General features: G+C 38.3%; 1 protein-coding gene across 2 annotated transcripts; it reads right to left on the bottom strand.

Annotated features, from left to right (window-relative positions):
• Positions 1 to 339: 339 nt before the first annotated feature.
• Positions 340 to 9,976, bottom strand: LOC5571667. Of its 2 annotated transcripts, none has more exons than XM_021845490.1 (3): positions 9,681 to 9,976; positions 1,498 to 1,758; positions 340 to 1,436 (listed from the first exon to the last, which is right to left on the bottom strand). In XM_021845490.1, exons 1-3 carry the CDS (start codon positions 9,760 to 9,762, stop codon positions 526 to 528), a joined length of 1,254 nt encoding a protein of 417 aa, XP_021701182.1. In that variant the 5' UTR covers positions 9,763 to 9,976; the 3' UTR covers positions 340 to 525. The 2 variants fall into 2 exon arrangements, with proteins under 2 accessions (XP_021701182.1, XP_001653754.2); XM_001653704.2 differs by having other exon boundaries at positions 357 to 1,436; positions 1,498 to 1,728.
• Between the last annotated feature and the right edge of the window lie 16,165 nt (positions 9,977 to 26,141).

Raw genomic sequence — 26,141 nt, 5'->3', positions numbered from 1 at the left:
GGACCTGTCGTCCATTCGACCTTTTGTCCATTCGACCTTTTGTCTATTCGACCTTTTGTCCATTCGACCTTTTGTCCATTCGACCTTTTTTTCCATTCGACCTTTTGTCCATTCGACGTTTTGTCCATTCGACCTTTTGTCCATTCGACCTTTTGTCCCTTCGACCTTTTGTCCATTCGACCTTTTGTCCTTCGACCTTTTGTCATTCGACCTTCTGTCCTTCGACCTTTTGTCCTACAACCGGACATTACCACTAGGCTATGAAAAGTCTCCAATGATATCAAGTAGCTGTCGTTTGTCACGTATGCATTCGGATAGGACGGAAACAATCAATCCAACTACTATATACACTGTTGTACTTGTTCAATCATTCATCTACGTCATTAAGAGAGCACATCCTACACATTCATTTATTAAATAATAAAAATTAAAATCACATGCCAGCACTTTTGTTTGTTCAATTGATCGCCTACCGTAATGGCAACGAGAACCCTCTAATTCGAGAAGGGCTCCCCACTTTTAGCACTACTTCAGCACTTCCTTTATGCCGTTCAGTGGAGGCATTTCCTTTATCGTCCGACGGAATTCGTTCAATTCACAGCACAGGACGTAGCCCAGCTGGGGATTACTGTAGGAACTGTTTTCCCGTAGAGTGCTGATCCACGTCAACTGATCACAGATACTATTGCAGAAAGAGTCTTTCTCTCGTTCAGCGTCCGTTAGCTGAGCTTTGTTGAAGACAGCAAACGCCACGGCTTTGCTCTCCGATCTCACCACGGTCCAGTGGAATTTTGGAACTGGGAAGCGATTGTCTTTCAGATAGACATCTACGTTGTGATTGTTCTTGTCTTTCAGGGAGAGCACTCCATGGGCGCCGGTGTAAATTTCCACTTCTTTGGCGTCAAGGTCGGATATGTCATCGACCAGGTTATCAAAGTTTTCCAGGAGCGATAGGTCCTTGACAATCTGATAGTTCCAGGCCAACTTCAGGACTGACTGGTACTGTTTGTGGGTCAAAAGGTCTTCGTTGACGTATCGTCTCGCTTCGATTTTGGGGATATTCTTGTTACCGAAAACTCCCTTGAATCGCTCCGCATGGTCGTTGATGTTGAGTGCCTTGTTGAGCTCTACTTTGTATCGAGAAGTTGGATGCTCCCGTCGGAAGTAATCTGCGTTGTTGGCGGTTTTCAGAGCAAGTGCTTCAACCGTGTTGCTTCCGGATTTGATTTTTGTGTGGACGAACAAAGTCTGACCACGTTTTACATCATAACAAGCCTCACCAAGAATGAAGGATCTGTTGTTCACAGGATTCGTGTAACCATACTCGATCGATCGCGCATTGCTTGGACACCCACGAACGGGTACGATGATTTCCTCGATGGATCGGGCTTCGCAGAAAAGCTCCGAAATGAAATTCTTATCTTGACCGTCGACGACTGAAAAATGTGGAACAATTAGTAAATAGTCTATGAAAGAAAATCTCAATCATCAACCAACCTAGCGTTTTGTCCTTTTTGCACTTTGCTCGCAGTACTTTCTCGGATGAAAACTCCCGGAAATAGTTGGGAGCACAGGACAGCAAAACCTCGTCGCCAACTGCCAGGGTGATGTCTTCCGCTTCGTCGCTCACGCTCTCCGTTGAGATCAGCTTTCCATCCAGACTGAAAATCAGCGGCGAAAAAAACGACCAGTCTGGCTTCAGGGGAAGAATGCAATTTCGTTCGATTGCTGAAACGATGAAGAACCGGCGAAAGAGAACTGATAAAATGTTTATTTTGCGTGTACTGAATTCAGGGTCCGGTCAAAGCTTAATTGCGTTCAAAAATAAAAACAATATAAATCCAGAAATTGTGTTGCCTTGGAAAACAGTGATCTTCAACCCCGTTGTTTTCTGTGGATCCATGTAGGAAGTGTTGTTGAAATTATTTGATAACTTGGGTTCACCTTAAAATGTTTAGAATGAATGAACGAAACATGATCCGGTTGGAGTCAGCTCTTGGTTATCTGTGACGTCAACACAGGTTTATTTAGGTTCACACGATTCCATTCCCAAAATTATCTTGCAGAATATATTTCATTGCACATCGCTCTATTTTGCTCTGGTGATATGGCGTACACAACAAACATGAGATTGGTAGGCCAGCTGCTATTATTTATGACTGTTTTTATTCGTTCAATGCACGTTATTGATTTGCTTGGATGACTGATAGGTGAGAGGCGGAGGTGTGTTTGAATGGTTCATTGAAATACGCTTAAAATTTGATTGCTGTGTTATTGTTACTACCAAAAGTTACATTCGCGGTGTAAACTCTACATTAGGGTAACCCAAAATCAATAAATGCAATGCATCCATTGTTTTGAAGTTATTATTAACATAGGGGGAGGTCCCCCAGTGCCGGACAGCACCCAATACCGGACAAAGTCGAAAAATTGAGAAATCATGGTCCAATCAAGATGGTGTATTAGTAGAAAAGTAAGCTATTATGGAGACTAATGTTTGCGTAGAATAACACATCCTTGAAATATGCATGCCTTTTTAAAAAAGTTAAAAAGTTTGAAAATTTTGAAAAATTTGCCGTTTTGCCTTAATTTTGAGCCTATTTAGTAATTATTTAAGATATGAAAAAATAATTTGAATCACGCAAGCATGTTCGAACCTAATCCTTATTTGATAGTATGAATGTATTTTGTACCAAAATTGAACTAAATATGGACAAATTACAATTTTAGTTGAACGCTTCCTGTCCCCCAGTTTCGGACAGCTTGATTTGTTATATGATATCTTTATAATTATTGCACCAGTGTCTGAAAATACATTCATTTTTCAAGGATTTCGTCGATCCTGGTATCGAACATGCAATAAAATTAAGAAGAATGAACATTCAGAACAACATCGTAAAATGTGCTATTTTTCTTCATATATGAAAGAGGTTTTTAATGGACATCTTGCAAACTAAGAAAAACTCAAATTGTTCTTGTAAATGTTGCAAATGCATTGAATTGGCAATTATGTACTATTCCTATAGTAAACACATTCAATGATATTCAAATTCACATAATTCGAGGCATTTCCGGATCTTGTCCGGTATTGGGTGCCACCTTTCAAGATCGATCAATTTGGTTCTAAAATACATCATCAAAATGCAATGTCAAAATTCATATTTATATTATCAAATTTATTTGTGTACACTATAAAAATGATAATATTCATCATAAATGGGTAACACGAGCACATGTAACCAATATTTTTCAAATTATGAATTTAGTGGATTAAGTGTCCGGTACTGGGGGATCACCCCGTACATATGAGAGCAAAAATGTCATTTAATCTTTTTTTCTGTCAGAAGGCGGTGCAGATATGCGATCATCACCAAATTTGTAATTAAGCCTAAAGGCTGTATGACCAAAATCTTTGTCGAAGACCACAATGTGACCCGTAAGTAAAAAGTATACCATAAGACCATCAGAATGCTTTTGACAATGGACATGTTCAACTTTCTGGATTAACCAATCAACTGATTAAACAATTGTGTGGTTCAACATCATCATTATTTGTACACATCGATTTCTTGAACTCAATAATACGGTTAATACGTTTATCAGTGAGGCAGGGATGTCCATTCGGTATGGCATTTTTTGTGCTCTATAGCCTCTGTGGAACCGATGATAAGGAGGCAAATAAGCTAGTTCAAATGGCAATCCTATCTATGGGAAATTTTTGAAGGTATTTGCATTGTTTTTGTAAGCAGCCAAAAAGTGCAGATTATTATTATTATTATTAGTTTGAGCTAAACTGACCCCTCTATCGGCAGTGACATTTTTACCCCAAAACATATTTTAATTGAGAAAACTTTGTTGTTTTTTGATTTTCAGAATTGAGTACTAAAAATTGTTGTTTTTAGAATCTTTGTCGATTTTGATAATTTATCATCTGGTACCGGAGATATTCCACATTTCCTTGGGGTACCGATATGTAGCCATAACTTACGTCAATAACTAAGATCGTAGATTTTTTTTTTCTGATAATTGATTATCTGCTTTTCGAAAAACTTCTTTGAAAATGTGTGTAAATGGTGTGACCGAATTAGCATTTATGTGTATACCAGCAAATGTGATCCAAGGGATAATCAAGGTAGCATTAAAACAACTTTTACTATGGTTCTCTAAATTGATATCTTCTTCTTATTATTATTGTTATTGGCACTAACGTCCTCACTGGGACAGAGCCTGCTTCTCAGCTTAGTGTTCAATGAGCACTTCCACAGTTATTTACTGAGAGCTTTCTTTGCCAGTTTTCATTTCCGCATTCGTATATCGTGTGGCAGGTACGATTATACTCTATGCCCAAGGAAGTCAAGGAAATTTCCATTACGAAAAGTTCCTGGACCGACCGGGAATCGAACTACATGTGGTTCAATTTGTTCCTCGTGAGGGGGGGGGGGTCTCAAAATTCGAAAAAATGTCTCGTGGTTTATTGACATTGGCATTTTCGAATGATATATTGAAATATTGAAAACCTTATACGGAACACATGAATTGACCAAAAGATCATAACTTGTTCATAACTTTTTTTTCTTTATCGATTTGGCTCGTTGATCTCGGAAATGAATCCGTAGGGGAATCTCGTTTTAAATTTCTGGCCAGATGAAGTTTCAATTATGTATCTGTTCTGAAACTCAACTTTCTTTGATATTTTGCATGGCTTTTCAAAATAAGGAAGACTCTTCATGATTTTCAGGGCAAGATCAAAGAAGCAGGACATTTTGAAGGATCTCGACCACATTAAAAATATTTACATTCATATCCACTCTGAAATCAATTTTGCGACAAGTCCAAACGCATAATTTTACACCACAAGATAAGAGAAGGAAATACGGAGGGGGGATTTTTTTAAACTTTGGCCATTTGTTATGCGTTTTTTATCTCAGCTAGCAAAATACAAACTTCAACAACTTTCAAGACCACGTTGATGATTTTTTTAAACAAATTTAGATTTTGTTTTAAATTTAGGATCTTTTTTTATCTGTCATTATGCTATAGAATCAGGCCGCGAAGGAAATTTCGAGAATAAAGTATTAGCAGAAAACGGGTAAATTGCCTATTACTACATGTTTTTTTGCAAATTACGGTTATCCTGCCCTGAAAAATCAGATATGTCGCAAAAAAGGCTTCAGAGTGGCTATTAATGTGCCAGTCCACCGGAAATGTCTTTCTGGAATACCCAAAACCTTACTCTTCTTATTTATTTTCTGGCGTAACGTTCCAACTGGAACAGAGCCTGCTTCTCAGCTTGCACACTTAAATTATTTTACAAGCACTACAATACGACGGATATTGTGGCCAAATATTAGCTCAGTAGCTTGCAAAGAAACACAACTGTCGAAGTGAATCAAAGGATCCGGTTTCCTATTTTCGTCTCTATCACGCAATATACACATGCAAAAATGGTCAACCGTAAAGAAAGCTCCCAATTAATAACTGTGGAAGTGCCCATAAGAACATTACACACTTGAATTATTTTACCGGGATCCGTGAGTTTCACCGTAATCTCAACAGCTAAAAAGTTCGGTGAACAAACAAATTCTAACGACAAAAAAAAAACAGTGTAGAGTAAAGTGGGGCAAAAGCTCGAGTGAGAGTTTCTTTTTAAGATTTCTAGCTGAATTTTAAATAAATCTTATAAATGTCATGGTGGTTCGAATGCTATTCAAATAAGAGTCTTTTACTCCAAATATCATAAAAATCGATTGAGAATTGGAAAAGTTATGGCTATTTGTTGTTTTTCGACGTGAGTTTTGTAATATTTGGTCAAACTTTCGTTGCATGCAACCAATTGAAAATAAAATTTTTTTCAATATTTTATGTAAGGCCGTTTCTAGGCCTATCATAAGGTTGCTTTGAAGTGTATTAGTTTTTGCATAAATGCTTGAAAACAATTTTTAGCCTATAGTGGGGTAAAAGTTCGAATCAGCAGGGCAAAAGTTCGACCCGGAACGGAAAAAATTGCAAATTGACTCAAATTCACATATTATCTCCAAATTTAGTTAAACTTATCTGGTCGTGTGAAAACTGTCACCAAAATTTTACATTTTCACTTAGTTTTGCGAAAAACTGCTATTTTTGATTATTTTACAATTAACCCGGTTTTGGGCAATTTTTTGAAGAAAATTCAGTGTGTATTTTTCGGCAAACTCTTCGTCATAATATTTTATGGAAAAGTGAACAAATTCTTCTAATGTGAAATCCTCCCAGCTACAACTTTGCCGAAGACCACTTTTTGATTCGACCTTATGATAAATTGTTATTCATCATCATAAAGTTGGTTTGCATGTAGTATGCTTCACCAACTGTTCGGCAGGCAACAGTGGTGCTCCTGGCGGGAAGAATAGATCAAAGTAATCCGGGCTACTATGTTCTACAGCAAAAAAGCAGTGTTGCTCTGAAAGTAATTGAATGATCATCTCAGCATGTTTTAGACTTTGTTATCAATAATAACAAATTATCCTGACGTCCCATCGAAATGTGGTCTTCGGAAAAGTTGTAGCTGGAAAGTATTCACATGAGATGAGTGTGTTCACTTTTTCATAGATTATTATGACGAGCAGTTAGAGAACTGAACACAAAAGGTTTGCATTTTCCATGGTAATATCCATATAAACTTCAAAATTTATACCAAACAAATATAGAATATAATAAACCCTATTAAAATTATAGAAACATTATTACAGAGCGTGTTTCAGACATGTCACAACATAACAAAATTTACAAACAACTCACAAATGCAATGAAAAAAATATTACAAGTGTTGTCATAAATCCGTTACAAAAAATGTGACAAGTTGAGAACAAAGCTATCTCGATAACAGCTTTTTTACAGTTTGTTATAATCTTGTTATGTGATTCTCTGGGTCTCTAAAATAAATTTTGGAGGAATATCAATAGGAGTCTTAGAAGTATCCTCTGGAAAAGTTCTCTGAGGAATCTTTGGAGAAATTCCTGGAGAAATCCTAGTGAAGCTTTTAATGGAGGAATCTATGGATGAATCATTGCAGGCATTCTGGCAGAAACTGCTTTAAAAACTCTTGGTGAAATCTCTGTAGAAATATCTCTGCAACAATTCGTGTAATAATCCTTGGGGGAATCCCTGAAGGAACTCCTGGATAAATTCCTGAACGAATTGCTGAAGGTATTTATGGAGCCCTACCTGAACCGGTAAATCGTAGAAAATAGCTTCCTGGAGGAAACCGTATGTGGAATCCCTGGAGAAATCGCTGTTAAGATTGCAGTACAGATTATTTTGGATCTTGTGGCTCCTGCACATAAAGCTACAGTACATGCACAGTAACTCTATGTTTAACTGTATATCTCCCTTACTCTATGGTCCCTTCAATATCGAGTATTATACATTTTCACCGTATTTAAAATAAATGAGCCAATTATATTTTTCCCGTAACTAATATCTACGTAAACAGCTGAAAAGTAACGAAACATAATTATTACACCGTGGAACACTTTTTTTGTCTTAAGCACCAAAATAATGCTATTTACTTAATTTAGGGTGACCGAATCCATCACCATTTTCAAAAAATAAATCATAGTATGCCTAGTTTCTGAATTATTGGCTGTTGAAAATGCAGAGTTTGACTATTTCAGCCAACTTTAATGCAATTTATTTACTTATTTAAAGGAATCCTTAGAAATGAGTTTCGAGAGGGATTCGATCTCAGGATGAACAGGCTGCATTCTTACAATAAAGCCAAGTCAGTGAAATGTGTACAAAAAAAATCATACGCAACCACTTTCGAAACGTCAAAATGGGAGACTGTGAAATGGAAGAAATATCACATTAATTTGAAATTTTTAGTGTGTTAGCCACAAAAATGATGCTTATATGAAGAATTTTCACTATTATTTATATATAGTTTCTTTTTTCTTACGACATTTGCAGCACTTCACATTTTATAAATAGCAGAACCCTTTCTATGGATTCCATACGATGAGTCTTTTCGCGCACACTTCTTCAAACGCACCCTTCAAACATGAAGTTGCCTACTGACTAAGTTTGTTAGGTTTGTGTTTGCAAAAAATGATTACTTTTGAAGTTACTCATGCCAAACAGAACTCTCATATTATTTTTCAAAATATTCGGTTTCGAAATGAGTCAATATGATAAACATTCGAGAAATGCATATTAACTCGATTCAAAAATATTATTGAAGAAAAACCTTGATTCAACTAATGAATTTAAGATTTGATATAGTACAAGGTAATTCATAAATATCTATTGTGTCATCTGCCGAATATGTAAAGGAAATATGCTGAAAATAATTGTCTTAAAATAAAAGTGAAAATTGTGCTTTTAAATATCTACGAATTACCTGATTTAGGTCAAAAAGAGCCCTTCATAAGAGGTGACATACTACAAATAATATCTCTTGCATATTATATATAATTGGATCCGGTATTGCAAGACCTAAACAACACATGATGAATATTTATTTTCTACAGTTCAACATACATTACTTTAACTTTTGTTCTAAGTCATACAAAACCATGTACATGACAATCTTATAAATGTCCTACCCAGGTATATTTATGCGTAGGACAAGTCCTACCTGTCCTACCCTCTTCTCGCGTCACTGATAAAATCAGGAATGCTTTATCTCCCTTGAAAAAGGCTTTACTGCATTGATTGAAGCTCAGCATCTCTTATTTTCAGACATTCGAATATTGCTAAAACTTGATCTAGTGATAGCTTTGACCATGCTCATTGCTTTGTTTAATGTCACATATCAAAAAATTGAATTTTATTTTCTATGTATAGATAAATTAAATTACGGACATATATCACCACATTTCCATCAGTTTAGGCTATAGCTCATAGTCTTCAGACACAAATCACACTTGATTCAAATTTTCCATCTTCACTCAGTGCACCTGTTACCAACCCAAACACAACAAACCCTTCGGTTCAGCGATTCTCTCCCGACAAATTGAAAGTGTAATAACGTCTTGTTACGCTCCTTTGTCATATTTAAGCACTTTAATCAGGCTTCACTTTACATAAATTGTTTTTCATTTGACCTTAGTGGCAACACTCGCCAATAATGGTTGGTCGCCTGCCTGCCTGCTTGCGATATGTGTAGTGTATACAACATTTCTTCGTCACAATCAACCATCGTCATCATCATCATTATCAAACGGCTGGCGCGACTACGAGATGGAATCACATTTCGCGGCATTTCATCTGGCTGTGTACTGAACCCATCGATGGCGCATAGTCATCTTCGTGTGCTTAGGTTGGCACTTTTGCCTTTTTACAGCAGCTGATTTCGAGTAGTTTAGCTTAATTTGTAGCGCGCTAGGAGCATCAACAGCCTGCTGCTCGTCAATCAAGAACACGTTTGCTGAAAAGTTGGAAGATTCGTTTTTCTACGACGTCACATCACATTGCAAGTTCCACGGCACTAACAACCCGTACACAATTAGTTTGATGAACTGTTATTGGAAAATTGCATTTGCACTTCCTGAGAGGATCATTCTGGTGATTGCACGTCAGCGAACTGGCATGATTCGTGTATGAAGATCACTGCTTTCTAGAACACACCCACTTTTTCAAAGTCTCGAAGTTTGTCTCGAGGGGCTTGACCAATAAATTGACGAATCAAAATAGACAACTACCATTGGCTGCGACGGAATACTGCTCCACGGCGAACACTAGACACATTGCGAGCATCACTTGAGTTTTCACAGATTTGGCCATTTTTGTAGTTTTAATTCTTGCGTTTCTATCACTATATCACAGTCTCAAAAATCCTTCCACAGGAACAGGATCTACCACCACAGTACAGCTTCGGAATCCACCCACGACCACTCAGGAGGTTGGCTGGCCTGTTTCCTATCCGTCGCGGCTTTCGATTCCCCAGCTGCTGTTCTCGCGTGCTTCGCTCAAATTCCAAATGCAACTAAATCGGAGTTCATCCCGAGTTCGAAATTTATAACCTCTGCAGATGTGTTTGTGACCAGCAACTGATAACTACCACTGCTCAAGGCACTGTGCATCGAATACGAATGAACGGTTCTTGGGAGAAGAAGTATCATTCTTACTGCGGATACCATCAAAGAAAGTTGAGTTTTAATGAGGATTTAGAACCTTTTCTGCTGTTTCATACGTAGCAATTGATCCAAATACTGGAAATATCCAAATTTCTTACAATTATGCGTACAATTAAATTACATTGCAAAGCATGTTCCCGAATCCTGACTACGCCTCTGGATAAGCAGGACGCAGAAGATTCAGCATCTTATCCATGGACGTCGCCAGAGAGGGTAGGGTGGGACCATGCCTTCCCCCCAGGCCGACGCAAATAAAAACGAAATTAACTAGTTTTGCTACGATGATAATCTTTTATTCAAATATTTCAAAGATTGTCTTCAGCATGGCGTAATTCCATTTACAAATAAATTATGTATCAAGAAATTACAATAAGAAATAACTCCATATATTCCCAGAAACTACAGCTACGATTCCTATTAACGCTTTTCTATATAACTTTCATTAGATGACCATGTCCGTATCACCCGTGAAGCGAACAAAATGAATGGATTTGTTAAAAATTGATCCAGCCATATAAAACCCGCTCTCTGCTTAGTGACCCTCTACGCCAGTGATTCCCAAAGTGGGCGAATTCGCCCCCCTGGGGGCGATTTTCAGGCTCAAGGGCGCGAAAATTTGTAAAACAGAATTTGGGGGGCGAAAAATCCAGAAAGGGGGCGAAAAAGCTAACATGGGAGCATTTAAAAATAATTCCTCATAACCTTTGCAGGACACACATCTTAAGGTTAATCAATTCCTAACTTAAATATTTCCAGGACTAATTTACCTTAGATCCTTATACCTCTAATCATGGTCATTTTAAAATTATTATGGATAACATTACATGGTTGTCAAATACAAAATATTTGTGTTATTCATTGAGCTTTTTGAATATTTTGAGATTTTCACGCGATTTTGCAGATGCCCAATACATATAAGGGTCTATTTTTGTGTGTGAACTTTAAGGTTTGGAAGTTAATATTTCTGGCATCCAGATTTTTACAAAAAAATCTACAGTACCATTTGTGATGTTTTTAGTCATTTTATAAACAAATTTTGGAAAATTTAACCTACGAAATAACGAAATACCACTCTATTTATAAATAGATTTGAAAAAATTTCAGAGATGCGTTGGATTTATACCTCCAGAACGTCCGAAAAATTCGAGTTTTTCTTGGTGTTAGAAAAACAACCTTTTGATTGATTGAATTGATAAATGAGTTGAAAAACATTCTGAATTTTCATATAATTTTCAGGGTTTTTGATTGGGTAAAGAAAAGCGTTAGAAACGTCAGGCATTTATAACTCACAATTTCTGAAAATTATTCTAGTCATTTTAAAAATAGCAGATAAATCACAATTCACGGGGTGAGATCTTTCAAAAACGAACAATTGCGAACAGTATCATTGCAGTTCACCAAAATAGGACATATTCGAGTAAAAATAAATGTGTTTGCTTAGAAAACATTGCATTTGGTTCAGTTTTGGAGAACTTCGCCCCCAACTACGTCACAAGGCGCCTATGAATACATTACATTTGTTAAGTTTAAACTGGACCAAACTTTTACCGACTAAATCAGTGGCCTGTAATGTACGCAAGATATCTTTAAAATCGATATTATAATTTACAGCCCAGGTTACCGATATTTAAGTAAATATTTTTAAATGTACATAATAGTTATTTATTGTATTATGATTCATTGGATATGCGAGTCGAATACATTTTTTGTCCTTATTAAAATACTTGAATCACATATCAGGGGGGCGATTCCAGATTAAAATTGACCTCAAGGGGACGAAAGTTGAGAAAGTTTGGGAAGCACTGCTCTACGCAATACTGCACAACTGTGCTTATTCTGCGCGGCGTGTGAGGTGAGGCGAGTCGAATGAGGTGACAATTGTCGACTCGTTCCCATTTGATTAACATTAGTCGTCTCACGTCACTCGCGGTGAGAGCGAGTCGTCTCGACTCACACGCCGCGCAGAATTAGCACAAACATGTAAGAAGGCCCATCATCTTGTCCTAGTCGGTGAAACTCAACCAAACTGGAATGTTTACCTGAAATCTTCACACAATTTTGCACACCTTCAATCGTCGCTCTCATCTATCATGCTAGTATTCCGCCTTGAAAACTATGAAAAAGTGGTACTAACCAGGTATTCACGACATTCAATGATTCGCCGTATAATAAGGATGTGATCCGTTGGGAATCGGCCCTGAAGGATAGCTTGTCGATGTCTAACGTATCGGTGTTCTCATGAAGTCGTTTACTACAGATGACAGACTATGGAAGATGATATAACACTTTGTAAGCTTCATTTCCAATAGCGATCGCTCCAAATTCTTCACAATCCAACTTGTCGCCTTTCTTGTTACTGGGGCAGATTGTGGTTATCAGCCGGTGCAGACAAAAGGTCAGTATCTCCGGTGTATAGTATGTAATATTTAATGCGTAACATATATTAAGTGTGCATTAGACCTATTCATGTTTTCAAAAATGTCTGGAATAGAGTAGAGTACATGTACTCCTTTCTGCCTTAAAAAATTGTGTACTATTTTTTTTGGTAAATGGGCTAAACAGAACTCTTTTACAGATGTTACTGGTGACTACCGAACAAATCAAATGAGCTTAATCAGATTAATTTATTTTCCAAGATTACACGGGCGATTCATCAATTTTTGACAAATATTAGCTGATTCGAATCGGTACTCAATAATAATTTAAAAGAGTTTTCCAACTGTTGATCTTCCTAAGTATAGAAATTAGTGCCCTAAAGTTAAAAATATTGCCCAACAATCAACTAATTATTGCTTTCTCTTCTTGAAAATTGTTAAAGTCAAGAACTTGTGCTCAATCTTTCTTTCTGAAAACGTTGTATCCAATGGAGGGACAAAGCTGTGGGACGAATGATTACGGCTTTAAAACACAGTAACGAAAAAACAATGATAAACTATTAAGTGATGCACTGCCCTTTTTCGCACACTTGTCCCATGTTTTATGTAAACCTTATGGACTGCGGTACAATTATGCGTAGAACGGTAGAAAAATCAAGCTATCTTTTATAGAATTTACACTAGTCATTCAGGTTTAAAAATTCACTCTTCTCAATTCCAGTTTTCTTACAAATAAATATTATTCTATACTTGAGGGGCCACATTGTCATTCACATCCCTTTGTTTCCAGCCTCGTTCATTTGCTTAAAAACATCTTTGTTAAATATAAAATAAATATTTGAAAGACTATAATACAGTCGCCTCTCCACATCTCGATATCGAAGGGACCATCGAGATAGGGAGAGATCGAGACAAAGAATTTTTATTGATGAATACTAAATTGAAAAACACTCCGTTGCCAAGAGAGTAATACACAAACAGACATCATTTTGCGCTCCTAATTTGTTTTGAATCCCAAAACTTTGGTCTAGTATCCTTCGATATTGATCATAATCAACAGAAACACATCGAGATATGGAGATATCGAGATATGGAGAGTGAAAATGTATGCAGGCTGAAGGGACTTATGAAACCATCGACATAGGGAGAGATATCGAGATGTAGAACATCGAGGTGTGGAGAGTCGACTGTATTACAAGAAGTCGAATGATTCGTTTTGATTGAACAGTTGAGATTAGTATCTGACAATCTTCAATTGTTTAGGCAAAAAAAATCGTAATTGTATTTAGTTAATAATTACAGTCAAACCTCCATGAGTCGATATTGAAGGGACCATCGACTCATGGAAATATCGAGCCATGGAACAGAAATCCTTTGGAAAGCTGTTTTGAGGGACCATCATAGTAACCATGAAATTTCGTTTTAAGTAAGGTTCCATGAGTCGATATCGAGTCATGGAACATCAACTCATGGAGCTTTAACTGTAGTTAATTCTTTTTTTTAACTACCTATCGATCGTCAATACGATTAATTCGACTAACATCTTAAGAATTGAGCAAAACATACATGGTAAAATTAAGAAAATTAAAGCAAACACGTTAGCTTGAAGTGCATTTTCATTGGTTTAAGGACAGGCTAAGTGTATTCTTTAGAACTCTTTTATGGAGTTGGAAAATTGTACTCTTTCCGGTGAGAGAAAATATGGAAACCCTCCAGTCATCCAATATTTTGATTTTACGCGTCGAAATGCACTTCTGCTCAAAATTTCATTCAATTTTGAGTCAATTCAGGTGTGCCTCAAATCAATTATGTGTTTTTGGGCTATTTTCAAGCTTTAAAAAATCATAACTACCGAAAGGAGCATCAAAACTTATCGGAAATGCCTCTACATAGTAGTTTATTCAATTCAACGAACTTTTGTCGAACAAGATTTTATGTTTGGAGCAAGTTTTAACTTCGTTTAGTTGAGGTTTGTGTCTCGAGGTTCTTGAAAATCACTATTTTCGGAGAGTTTTTTCTCTGAAAAACATACCTGTATGAAAATTTTGGATTTTTAATTTCCAGATATGATGACTATGCACGTCTAAATTGCAATCCTGTTCAAAGTTATTAGTAATCTTACGAAAATAAATTGTAAAAAAAAGGTAATTATGAAGCACATTTGCAAGCCAAAAGCACCACCGGGAGTTTCAAAGAATATCAAAAAATGGATTCGTTAGCACTGCCTTTTCTCAGTCGATGATGATGACTGATTTCAAATCGTTTTAAATGGTCAGTGAAATGCGATCAAAACAATCATCACTGGGAAAGAAAAAGCAATGCTAACTTGTTCAATTCATTCATTCGTCGGTACATGTGTCATGCATAGAGTTAAGGAGCACATAAATGTACTGACGAGCAGTGCTGGGAATGGTAATAGTAGTAGGCTTGAATTTCGCGAAAACCACTTGGCTTTCCCAGTACAGTAGTTCAAAAAAGTGAATCTCATCAAGTAGCCTATGTTGGGTACATGAATTTTCTAAATCGTTAGTGTCATTGAAGGCTTTAAATGCGGGAAATAGAACATTTTTCTACAGTAATTTTGGGTTTTCAAGGCTCTTTTCCTACAGCAGCGATAGGCGTGAGTTTCACTGGCTTCGCTGACTGCGATTGGCTTTGTTTGGCTACTGTAGAATGAATTTCAGATTTTTTCCCAACCCTGCTAACGAGCCTCCTACCAAACCGTCTCTCAGCTCATCGGAATCCTAGTGTGTTAGCCGGAGGCTCACGCAAATTCTAAAAGCGCGCGCTAGGTGATGTGCTCTCGGGAATACTCGTCTCATGCGCTGCTCGGCGCTACTTCTCGCCATCGGTATCCAAGTTGTGAAACAACTGCTTAGTAACGAAGAGCCTCTACAAGTATTTTTGCCTCACTATGCAGACGTCTAGATGGTTTACATGATATGGTCGAAGACTCGCGATCCAAGAGTTACAATTTCGATCCTCGTTGAAAACTTTTGTAATCACTTCAATTATTGCGCTGTTTTTTAAACAGCACATGTGACGGAGCGCATGAGAACGCAGTGAGATACATCCAAATAAAAATGAGGTGCACCAAAAAAGGTCTCACAATGTACAGCACTTGGACAGTAACTCTAGTCATGCATTATTTAACTTTCATCAGGTTGCGATGCTGTGTTCGATCTTTGTGCATTTTTTGTAATTTGTTGGTTCAATCAACATACAAGCAGTTGATGGTCAATGAAGTCATAGATTTATTATGTTTGATTCCCGTTGGCTAAGGCTTGAAGAAATAATGTCAATGTGCGTTTTCTATACCATATATATTGAGAAAACTGTGAAAACAATGTTAAAACTCAATTTAATCTTACTAGCGTATTCGACACACTTTAAAAGAATAAAATTAGCTATAGCTTTCAAATGGTGGTAATAGCAAGAGATTTTGTTTTCCCACATGCTAATTATGATTTTTCAAACCTTGAAACAAGCCCAAAAATACATTTTTAACTTGAAGCATACCGAAATCTGTATCAAATGAGTATAAAATTTGACCAGACGTTGTTCTTAGCATGAGAATTCAGAAGCAGTCTTGACCGGAAGATTTATAGACATTTTTTCAAATATGAACTGTGCATGTTGAAATACGAATGAACTCGCATTCATTGGCCTCGTAACGGCAATTGTCAGCAGTTGACCATAACTTGGGAGGGAGGCACAGATACCAGATAGGTACTAAACAAAAAATATGACACAAAGTGTTTACAAACTGCAAAAAAAAACCCTACCTTGCCAATGACAACCTACAGACTTGGTGAAAATCACTAGTATTCTTTTGTTGTCTACCTACGATCTTTCCAGACAAACATGGGAAAAGGGCCAAAGTTTTTTTTTAACATTTAGTTTAAATTTTTATTCAAAAAAGTTTAGAGATGCTTTTTTAATACTTTATATTCGATCGGAATAAAAGCTGATCTCGTGACATTCCTCTTGAATAAGTATGAATCGATTCTCACTCGATTTTTGTCATGCAAAAATATGTTTTGATGAATTACGCGCTTTTGTCATGTTTGTCCATTCTTTGAAATCCCGGCTCACAGTGACAGTTGGTGACAACAGAATCTGGGCTCACCTTGACGTGTATAAAATTCGTATTGGTTTCTCCCTCTCAGGCCATGATTCTGCCTCTTTCCTCATTGGACGACAGAGGTAAATGGATGCACATCAAGAGCACTCGCTTAACGTGTCAAAGTTGTAGACTTCACATCCAGTTCAGCAACCATAACTTCCCTCGAATCGGGGTCTGGTTGGTTTCCATCATTCGCAGTATTAACGTAGACATTTCCTCAATTTTCTTCCCATTCAGGTGTTCATCAAAGTGCTACTTCCACCTTTCGATCACTTCACGTTCGTCCACCAAAATGCACCAATCCTTATCCAAGCATATTTCATCTCGTGAAAAGAAGCCATTGCAGGATGCGTAGAGGTTCTGGTAGAACTTCCACGTTTCTTGAGACCGGCACAGCGTTTTTTTTTTCTCTCAAAAGAAGCAGGTCTGCTGTTGTCCATAACGTTTCGCGTATTGGGTCCCTTATTGCAGCATGACCGCCAGCGCTGCGCTTTTCTTCTCCAGAATCTGCCTTCATGCTTCGTCTAATCAATCGTTCCGTCGACTCCGCCCCATCACCTTCAGCTGCATCGTTGATGTCGGCTTTCACCATACTTCAGCAGTCCTCAAGAGGAACTTTATCAAACTCAACCTCTTCCGTTAATTAAGCCTCGAGGTGCTGCGCGTTTGCAAATGTAACTACCGATTTTTTAAGGAAACAACATCTGAAATAGTAAAACGAAAGTCATTCAAAATCCATGTAAATGCTTAAAGCTAGTTATTTACAGTTTTCCTTAAACTTTCGGTTGTCGCGCAAATTTAGTAGTCGCACGTTGTACTTTGTACAACACCCTTGGTTTTGCGAATATCCCAGGAGTCTGACCACTTAGAAAATGACGTCTTCGGCAAAATTGTTCATGGCTCAAGGGCTATCATTATTTTAGCCAAGAAATTCGGGATTTTGCCACTAGGCAGCGCTAGTGAGCATGAAACTTTTATTTCGCAGATCTCAGGAGCCTGATCACATAGAAAGATGGCGTCTTCGGCAGAGTTGTTCTGTAGCTCAAATTATTTCTTTGTTTAATCCTTATAGCTAGAGATTTTGTAAAATAATAATAGTCCCTGAGCTTCTGGCAAAATATTCAATTTCTTGGCTCAAATAATGATAGTCCTTGAACTATTGAACTACTTTGCCAAAGACAAAATCTTTCTAAGTGGTCAGGCTCCTAAGATATCTACAAACAGCGCCGCCTAGTGGCAAAATTTTGAATCAACTAGCTCGAACAACCCGAGCAAAAGCAAAGTTCTGACCATCAAATCGAGATATTGCTTTGATTGACATAAGAGATAAAAGATCTGATGATAATATCAAAATTTTATTCCTGGAATTTCTGATCCATAGCAAAATTTGATGTTTGCAGATCAAACGAATAGCTCGCTGATATTGGTTAGATCTTACAAAAGCTAAATATGATATGCTAATGCTATTCCAAGAGTAAATTTTAGATATCATTTTAAGATCTTTTATCTCTTATATCTATCAAGTTAATATCACTTTTAGATGTCCATATCAAAATTTGCTATTACTAAGCTTTTTTCACCTGCTCGGGAATGATAGTCCTTAACTTACTAAACAACTTTGCCGAAGACGCCATCAGTGATCAGGATCCTGAAATATTTGCAAAACAAAAGTAAAACTTCTATGCCCACTAGTGACACCTAGCGGTCAAATTCCGAATTAATGTGGTACTATCAGATTGCACGATTAACCCCCAGAACAACTTTACTAAAGATCCCAAGTTTGTATATTATCTGGATTTTGAGATATATCGATTGCAAACTGTGGTTTACTCGAAACGTATATAGTGCGTTCATTATTATGCGATATTCATGTACATTTGTTGATGTTACCGCAATATAAAGGGACATACTGTAAATAAGAACTGTCGAGTATTGTTCTTAAGAAGATTCATGAGGAATACATATTGTGGTTTGGTGTCGATAGGTATCTTTGTTGCAAAATGATAGCATACCCCCCATAGAAAATCACAACTGTTGTACAAAGTACAACAGCACGACAGCCCGAAGGTTAAATTAGCAAAATCTATGTTTTATAACTATTCCGAATATAAATGAGAGCTGTTTATTCCCTCTATCACTATACCTTAGTCGAGCCTTAGTCGACTTTCCTTAGTCGAGTGGTTAGAGTCCTCGACTATAAAGCAAAGCCATGCTGAAGGTGTCTGGGTTCGATTCCCGGTTGGTCCATGATCTTTTCGTAATGGAAATTTGCTTGACTTCCCTGGGCATAAAGTATCATCGTACCTGCCACACGATACACGAATGCGAAAATAACAACTTTGGCAAAGGAAGCTCTCAGTTAATACTTGAGTGAAGAACTAGCCGGATGAGTTAAAATTCACACAAATAAAGTAAAAAAAATCTCAGTTAATAATAATGCTTATAAGAATACTAAGCTGAATAGCCGGCTCTGTTCCAGTGGGAACGTTAATGCCAAGAAGAAGAAAAATAAGAGCTATACAATTTATGCGACTTATGATTGAAGCTCGTCACAACATTCCGTTTGAAAAATCCACACTTTTTAGGTCAACTTTCAGAATATGTCCACTTTTACGGATGTTCCGGATCTTCCGGAGGACCATAAGGTGATCTTGACCGCAATCGGTTGCCCCACGATATCACAATATTAGCCGAGAATACATAATTTTCGTTTTCTGTTAAATTAAAAGTGTTTAAACACCATTTACTATATACTGTTCAGAAAAAGAAGTTGATCGGATTTATACCCAGCTGGACCCATAAGGACAGCGGAATGACTCCGGCCATAGAAAACAATGTCCACTTGTGCCAGCATTGGATTGCATTCAATGAAAACCGCATCTAAATCAGTTGAATTGAACGTTCGCAATACCAATTTGAAAAATAAATCGTAGCCCGGTCGGATACGGTCTTACTGATTTCTCCTGGAATTAGTCCTGTGATTTTAGTATGAAGTAATCTTATATTTTTTCATAGGATTCATCCTATTTTTTTCAAGGATACATTAGAAACTATTTCAGAGATTTAGTTTTGGATTAGCTACGGAGAAATTCTTGCACCAAATGTTGGTAGAAAAGTTTATATAGTTAAAGCACAGACAAACAGACGTAACTCTTAGATCAAATCGCGATAAAAATCCTAGTCACGAGGACATGTACGCCCAATGCTAAAATCGGTGTGTTTGGCCGATGGACCAACAGATGGCGGTAGTGTGCAAACGTCAAAAGCGAACAAAAACGATGTGAGCGCTGCGAGTGGTCGATTGGCCACCTACCATTATTTTAATCGGCCGTTAAAAAGTTGGTCGATCGACATCGATGAGAGTGTGACGTCTGTTTGTCTGTGGTTAAAGAGTTGCTGGAATAAATCTTTGAAAAGTGCAAAGTACTCGGAGGAAGAACCAAATCCCGTGAGAAATTTTTCTGAGGGAATTTCTGTATGATTCCTTGGAATGCATGGCAAAAAATAAAAGCTATTCTTGGAAAAATACTACGCTCACCGTAAATAAAAATAAAGAATGATGGTCGTTTAAAGTAAAAAGTGCGCATACGTATAGGTTTTGCGAGAAATTCGTGAATAAATTGTTGGGTCCCTCAAACACCCCCCATAGAAAATCAGGATACGCCCCTGACCGTATTCTTATCATGAGTCTTGCGGCACAAATGAATCTTTAGTCGATCGCGAATCCTGACCATCATAATTTCTCTGAGTAGAACCTTCGCTCAGAGCACCACCGCTCTCGATCTTGCGCCCGGCAGCATTCTCCGAACCCCCATGATTGCCGTTGCTCTTGACAGTGAGATCGCTCGGCTGATGATTCTGCTGCTAGCCGCAATCGTAATTGATAATGAACTACACAACTTTTGTGAGTGTGTATGCGCAACCGCGGGATCGGGTCAGCTCAGCATCTCATTAATCATCGTTTTACGCGACAACGGCGGCTGACTGTAGGCGTTTCGTCGTATGAATGCAGCAACATCCAGTGGTCTCCACGCGGGTGATTTACGAGTGGTCTCCGGGGATGGGTCATCAACGTTCCACACATGGGCGCTCATTCTAGTGTGAAGCATAGTACTCCCGGGACTACTACATGGTTGATACGAGCCGGTTCTAACTGGTCACGGGAAACGGGGTGGACTTTATCGTCTGTCTGCCTTTACTATCGCACACGCGCGTCCTGCCAGCAAGTCTGCGATCGCTGAAGTGACGGGCTGTTTCAAGCACTGCAAAACGGGAGCGTTTACTCTCGAGTGGTTACTACGCTTCGTTCCCGGAATTTACAACTGCTAGGCTTACCTTGAAAGGCAATCTTGAATAAAGGGATGGTATTAAGCGTCTTGGCATCTCTCGTAGTCGAGAACGCGGAAATTTAATAAGGGATCTTTCAAATCACGGTCCAAACAAAAAATTAAAATTTTCAAAGGCTGTTACGTGGGGGAGAAATGATGTCTAAAATTGTCAAATTTTGAGCTACTTAATGTTTGAATTATCCCTAAGGATGACCACCATAAGTACGCAAAGGAGGAATAAAATCAAGTACCAAAATAAGCAATGATCTAGCAACAGTTTGGTGAACGATTAATGTTTTTGAAATTTCAGCGCATTGCAAGTGTTTTCACGAGAAATTTGGAGGACTTGATCTCCGTTTCTTAGGATTTAATTGACATAAAACTTGAATCGAGGCTTACAAATATACTCCATTCCACTCGATAGAAAATTCACAGTATTTCAAACACTCCTCCCATTTTACTAGAAACAGCATTACTTTAAATTTTAATATTTTTAAAAACAATAAATTTTACTGAGACATGTTCAAAGACAAACTTGTTCGTCTAATTAATTTGATCAATTTTGCAGAAGAGAAAATATAATATTAAAAATCATAGTGAATTAAAATTTTTATTTTAGGTGCAAATCTGAGAATTGCGATAGCTCAAAAGTTTATGTACAAAATGCTGTCTGTAAATTTCCAGCTGAGGACATTTAACGTTATTAGACTCGAGTCTAGTACACGACACTGAAGACGGCCTTACAGTTGAGGTCGAAATACGCGTATCTGTCAAAGGATACAAACTCTAGTGGAATTAAATGGTATAGTACTAAATTCGATATTTTTTTTCATCTACTTATAGGTATTCTACAAACCAGCTCGAAGATTTATTAGGATCCGGCTCTCTATCCATGGAAAATGCTTATTTAAGTGAGCCTTGAAAGTATACCTTTTGAACGGCAAAAATTGAAACATTTCTTGTAAAATGTTTCCCATACAAAGTAAATTATCCAGAATATGGAGCTGTCTATAATATAAATCAAAACAATACATCACATTATTAGATAAAACCACGTTAACGATGTTAAGCCAATTTACTCAGTCCATGGCTGTTTTCCTCCAACCTCGATTTCAGTCCACGCTCTCCAGATTTTGTTGTACCTAATCAAGCCACCTCGCTCGCTGTGCTCCACGCCTTCTTCCTACCGGATTCGAAGCGAATACTATCTTTGCAGGTTTGTTGTCCGGTAGTCTTGCAACATGCCCTGCCAAAATGCCGGCTTTCGCCACTTTCTGGATACGGGGTCGCCGTAGAGGCACCACACACTGTTCTCTTGCAAACTGCCAAAGATGATCTTACGCACTCGTTGTTCGACACTCCAAGTGCTTGCAATTCATCAGCACAGATGGATCGGCAAAAGGCTTGGAATCCTCTATTCCACCGTGTCACGTATTATGAAGATGTTCCAGGAGAAGAAGACCATCGAGCGACTGGTTTCTTTTGATGTCAAATCTATATTCCCTAGCATTCCTGTTAAAGAGGCCATAAGCCTATTAGAAGATTGGCTACAAGAAGGCACAGATTGGATGAAACAAGTACGTACATACATTAAATCAACCAAACTTTGCATGGAAGAAAACTATTTTTCCTTTAGAGATGAAACTTATTAATAGTTAAATTGAGCCCCAATGGGAAACCCTCTTTCTTCATTTTTAAGTGAGATTTTTATGACAAATTTAGAGAAACGATTAGAAGATAATAAACAGCTTCCTGAAATCCGGTGGAGATACGTTGATGATGTTTCAGCATAGTTAAAAAACACATCTTACCCTAAACTTTAGAAACTATTAATAAGGCTCACAAAAACATTGAGTTCACTTACGAAGTGGAACTGGATAACAAATTGCCTTTCTTGGACTTACTTATTGTAAAGGAACACTCATCACTTACATTTGAAATCTATAGAAAACCAACTAACACTCAATGTATTATTCCAAACACATCAAATCACTCACACCAACACAAAATGTCTTCCTTCAATGACATGATACATCGAATGCTAACAATCCCCCTCAGTGAAACTGGTAGAAGAGAGGAACTTAACTACATTTTTGAAACAGGACAATTAAACGGTTACACAAGACAAACAATACAACAACTCATTGACAAAAGAATACGAGAACAATACAAACGTTAACTTACTACTCTGACACAAGAACAACCAACACTCAAACGTATAGCCGTCAATTACAACGATGAAACAAAAAAGCTACGCCCAATCCTACGAAAATTTGGTTTTGAGTTAGTTTTTACCAGTAGAAACAACCGACTCAAAACTCTCCTAAGTTCAACAAAAGACCCAATTGACAGTTTATATAAAACAGGCGTTTACCTTTCTTTGCAAAAGTATGTTTTCCCATAGTAAATCCCATACAAACTTTGAACGGCTGGCGCGTAAATATAGTTTCACCGATCGAGCTGAAATTTTGCACAATTGTTATGGGACCTACATGCAATTCAAAAAGTGGACTGGAGCGAGAATCCAATTTTTTCATATAACCGTGTCCCAGAGTAGTGTAAAAACCATGACAGCTTTCATAAAAATACACTTTACTTTATTCTTTATTCTTTATTCTTTATTCTTGGAAAATGAATCTATGTTGCAGGTAAGTTGGAATATCCGCCGTAGTGGAACATTTTAAATTTGATACGACGAATAATAGCGCTTACGACGAAGTAGAACGAAACCCTATGTACCTCGGACAAGTGAGAGTTCACTACCGCTTTCCCTTTCATCTTCTCTGCTTTGTCTGTCACCTAGGCTATCGGTCGTGGCGGGTGGTAATGCCGAAGATGGTTTGAGAACCAATAAGAGCGTAGCCGACAAAGGAACGGTGACGAAGATCGGATAGTGTAGCAATGCAAACGAGGAATCGCTATAGCGAGCATGCTGATGGTAGTGGTGGTTGATGGTGCCGAAAATGACTCTGAACGCAACGAAAGCGTAACGACGCAAACGAAGAATCTCGATGGCGGCTAAGGCAACCTGCTGTTGCAGTTATAAAGCGATGAATACCACGAAGCACCGAGATGCTAGCAACCCGTCGGCTAGGGCAGTTTGCGGCAAGTTCGACGATTTCGGAAGTGTTGAACACCTCGGCAATAACGGTAGATCGACAGATGATAAAAATCGTGTGGGCTGTAATGTAAGTACAGTATTCGGAGGCAGCAAGAACGCAATCAACATAAAGGGCCGGTAAGCGGTTGCCCCAGCAAGAATTTTCTAGGATCTATTTGGAGAAATTTCTAGGAACTTTGTGGAGAAATTCCAAAAAAGTCCGCTATCCGCTCCTAAGCACCCTTGTTGCGGGAGGCGTTACGAACGTTGACGCTTCTGCAAAATGCTCCACAGGGATGCTGCCGGCCTGACGGATAGACTTGTCATCCGCTGACTTCTATGGTATGAGAGGAGATGTACGACTGACAGATAGCTGCGAGATAAATTGTAAAATCATGTGGTGATGAAAATTGTGTCAGAGCTAGAATTCTCAATCACTATTATAGAAAAACTATTGATTTATATTTAATTGAATTCGTTTAAAATTATATATTATTCTTGATTGATTATTTCTAGTGAGTTAACATGTGAAATTACAATATGTGCAGGAAATATGTGTAAATTTCCTAACTTTATGATTTCAGGTTATATATTTCATGCACCTAATCCTACTAAATATGACTATGAAATGAATTAGAACTACTGTTAAAAACCATGCAACTGTAAGTAAACCTACATCCTAGTGATTGACTTAAGACTAAGACTTTAAACCGACTTAAACAGGTAGATTGACCTCGAGACTGATTGTATAAACTACAGGACGGTAACAAGGACGTAGACGTTGTATAGTAGAGTCACCGAAATGTGAGTACAAATGAAAACAGCTATAAACCGTAGGAATCCCAAACCAAATTTATATTTTAGCTTTAAAGCGCTATTGCCGAATAAATATGGAATTCGCTAAAAGGACTGTGACTCGTTTGTTCTACGTCTCCCGCCGCGCCAACAACCCTCATTTATTTAGTCAACATCATCACCATCTAAACAGATAACACTGAATACAACAATTACCACAATACTCGGTTCGGTGCCGCATCTCTCCATCCTTGGTTCTGCCCCCCCAGCTTTGGCCACCTTCTGGTTCGTCGTAAAGTTGGGCGAGCTCGTGGTTCACCTTCGCCTCCACACAATGTTTTTCTGCACACCACCACAGATCATCCTAATAAGAATGGTCATCGCTCGAAAGTTCTCACAATCTAACTTGTCGCCTTTCTTGTAGATAGGGCATATAACCCCTTCCTTCCACTCCTCTGGTAGCTGTTCTGTTTCCCAGATTGTGCCTATTAGCCGGTGCAGACAAATGGCCATCCTCTCTGGGTCCATTTTTATGAGTTCAGCTCCGATACCATCCTTAACAGCAGCTTTGTGGTTCTTGAGCTGATAAATGGCATCCTTAACCTCCCTCAAAATGGGGGCTGGTTGGTTTCCATTGCCTGCAATACTAACGAAGACATTTTCTCCGTTGTCCCGTCCTTCATTGCCTGTGCTCTCAGCGCCATTCAGGTGTTCGTCGAAGTGCTGCTTTCACGTTACGATCACCTCACGCTCGTCCGTCAAAATGCTTTCATCCTTATCCCTGCACATCTCGGCTCGCAGCACGAAGTCGTTGCGGGATGCGTTGAGCTTTTATTAGAACTTACGTGTTTCTTGAGACCGGCACAGCTGTTCCATCTCCTCGCACTCCGTCTTCTCTAGGCAGCGTTTTTTCTCCCGAAAGAGGCGGGTCTGCGGTTGCCGTCTATAACGTTTCACGTTCTGTCGGGTCCCTTGCTGTAGCATGACCGTCCGCGCTGCATTCTTCTCCTCCAGAATCTGCCTACATTCCTCGTCGAACCAATCGTTTCGTCGACTCCGTCCCACGTACCCGACGTTGCTCTCAGCTGCATTGTTTATGGCTACTTTCACTGTGCTCCAGCAGTCCTCAAGAGGGGCTTCATCCAGCTCACCCTCTCCCGGTAATGCAGCCTCGAGGTGCTTAAGGCGCAAGAAAAAATGGCACAAAAGTCAGAACTGAAAAGCCGTTTTCTGCTTTTAAGGTGATTATAAAACGAAGCCAAACTTTGAATTTCCAAGTGCACAAGACGAGAGAATCTGACA

The sequence above is a fragment of the Aedes aegypti genome, chromosome 2 (assembly GCF_002204515.2).
Source record: "Aedes aegypti strain LVP_AGWG chromosome 2, AaegL5.0 Primary Assembly, whole genome shotgun sequence".
Lineage (NCBI taxonomy): Eukaryota > Metazoa > Arthropoda > Insecta > Diptera > Culicidae > Aedes > Aedes aegypti.
The sequence above is the reverse complement of the archived record's forward strand: the minus strand, read 5'-3'. Positions and strand labels throughout refer to the sequence as shown.

What these genes read in the sequence shown, in the direction of transcription:
- LOC5571667 (XM_021845490.1), bottom strand. Translation starts at nt 9,762, where the DNA reads ATGGCCAAATCTGTGAAAACTCAAGTGATGCTCGCAATGTGTCTAGTG. An exon ending in GTATTCCGTCGCAGCCAATG is followed by an intron (nt 1,759 to 9,680) that starts GTAGTTGTCTAT and finishes ACATTTTATCAG; the next exon opens with TTCTCTTTCGCCGGTTCTTC. An exon ending in CAAAAAGGACAAAACGCTAG is followed by an intron (nt 1,437 to 1,497) that starts GTTGGTTGATGA and finishes CACATTTTTCAG; the next exon opens with TCGTCGACGGTCAAGATAAG.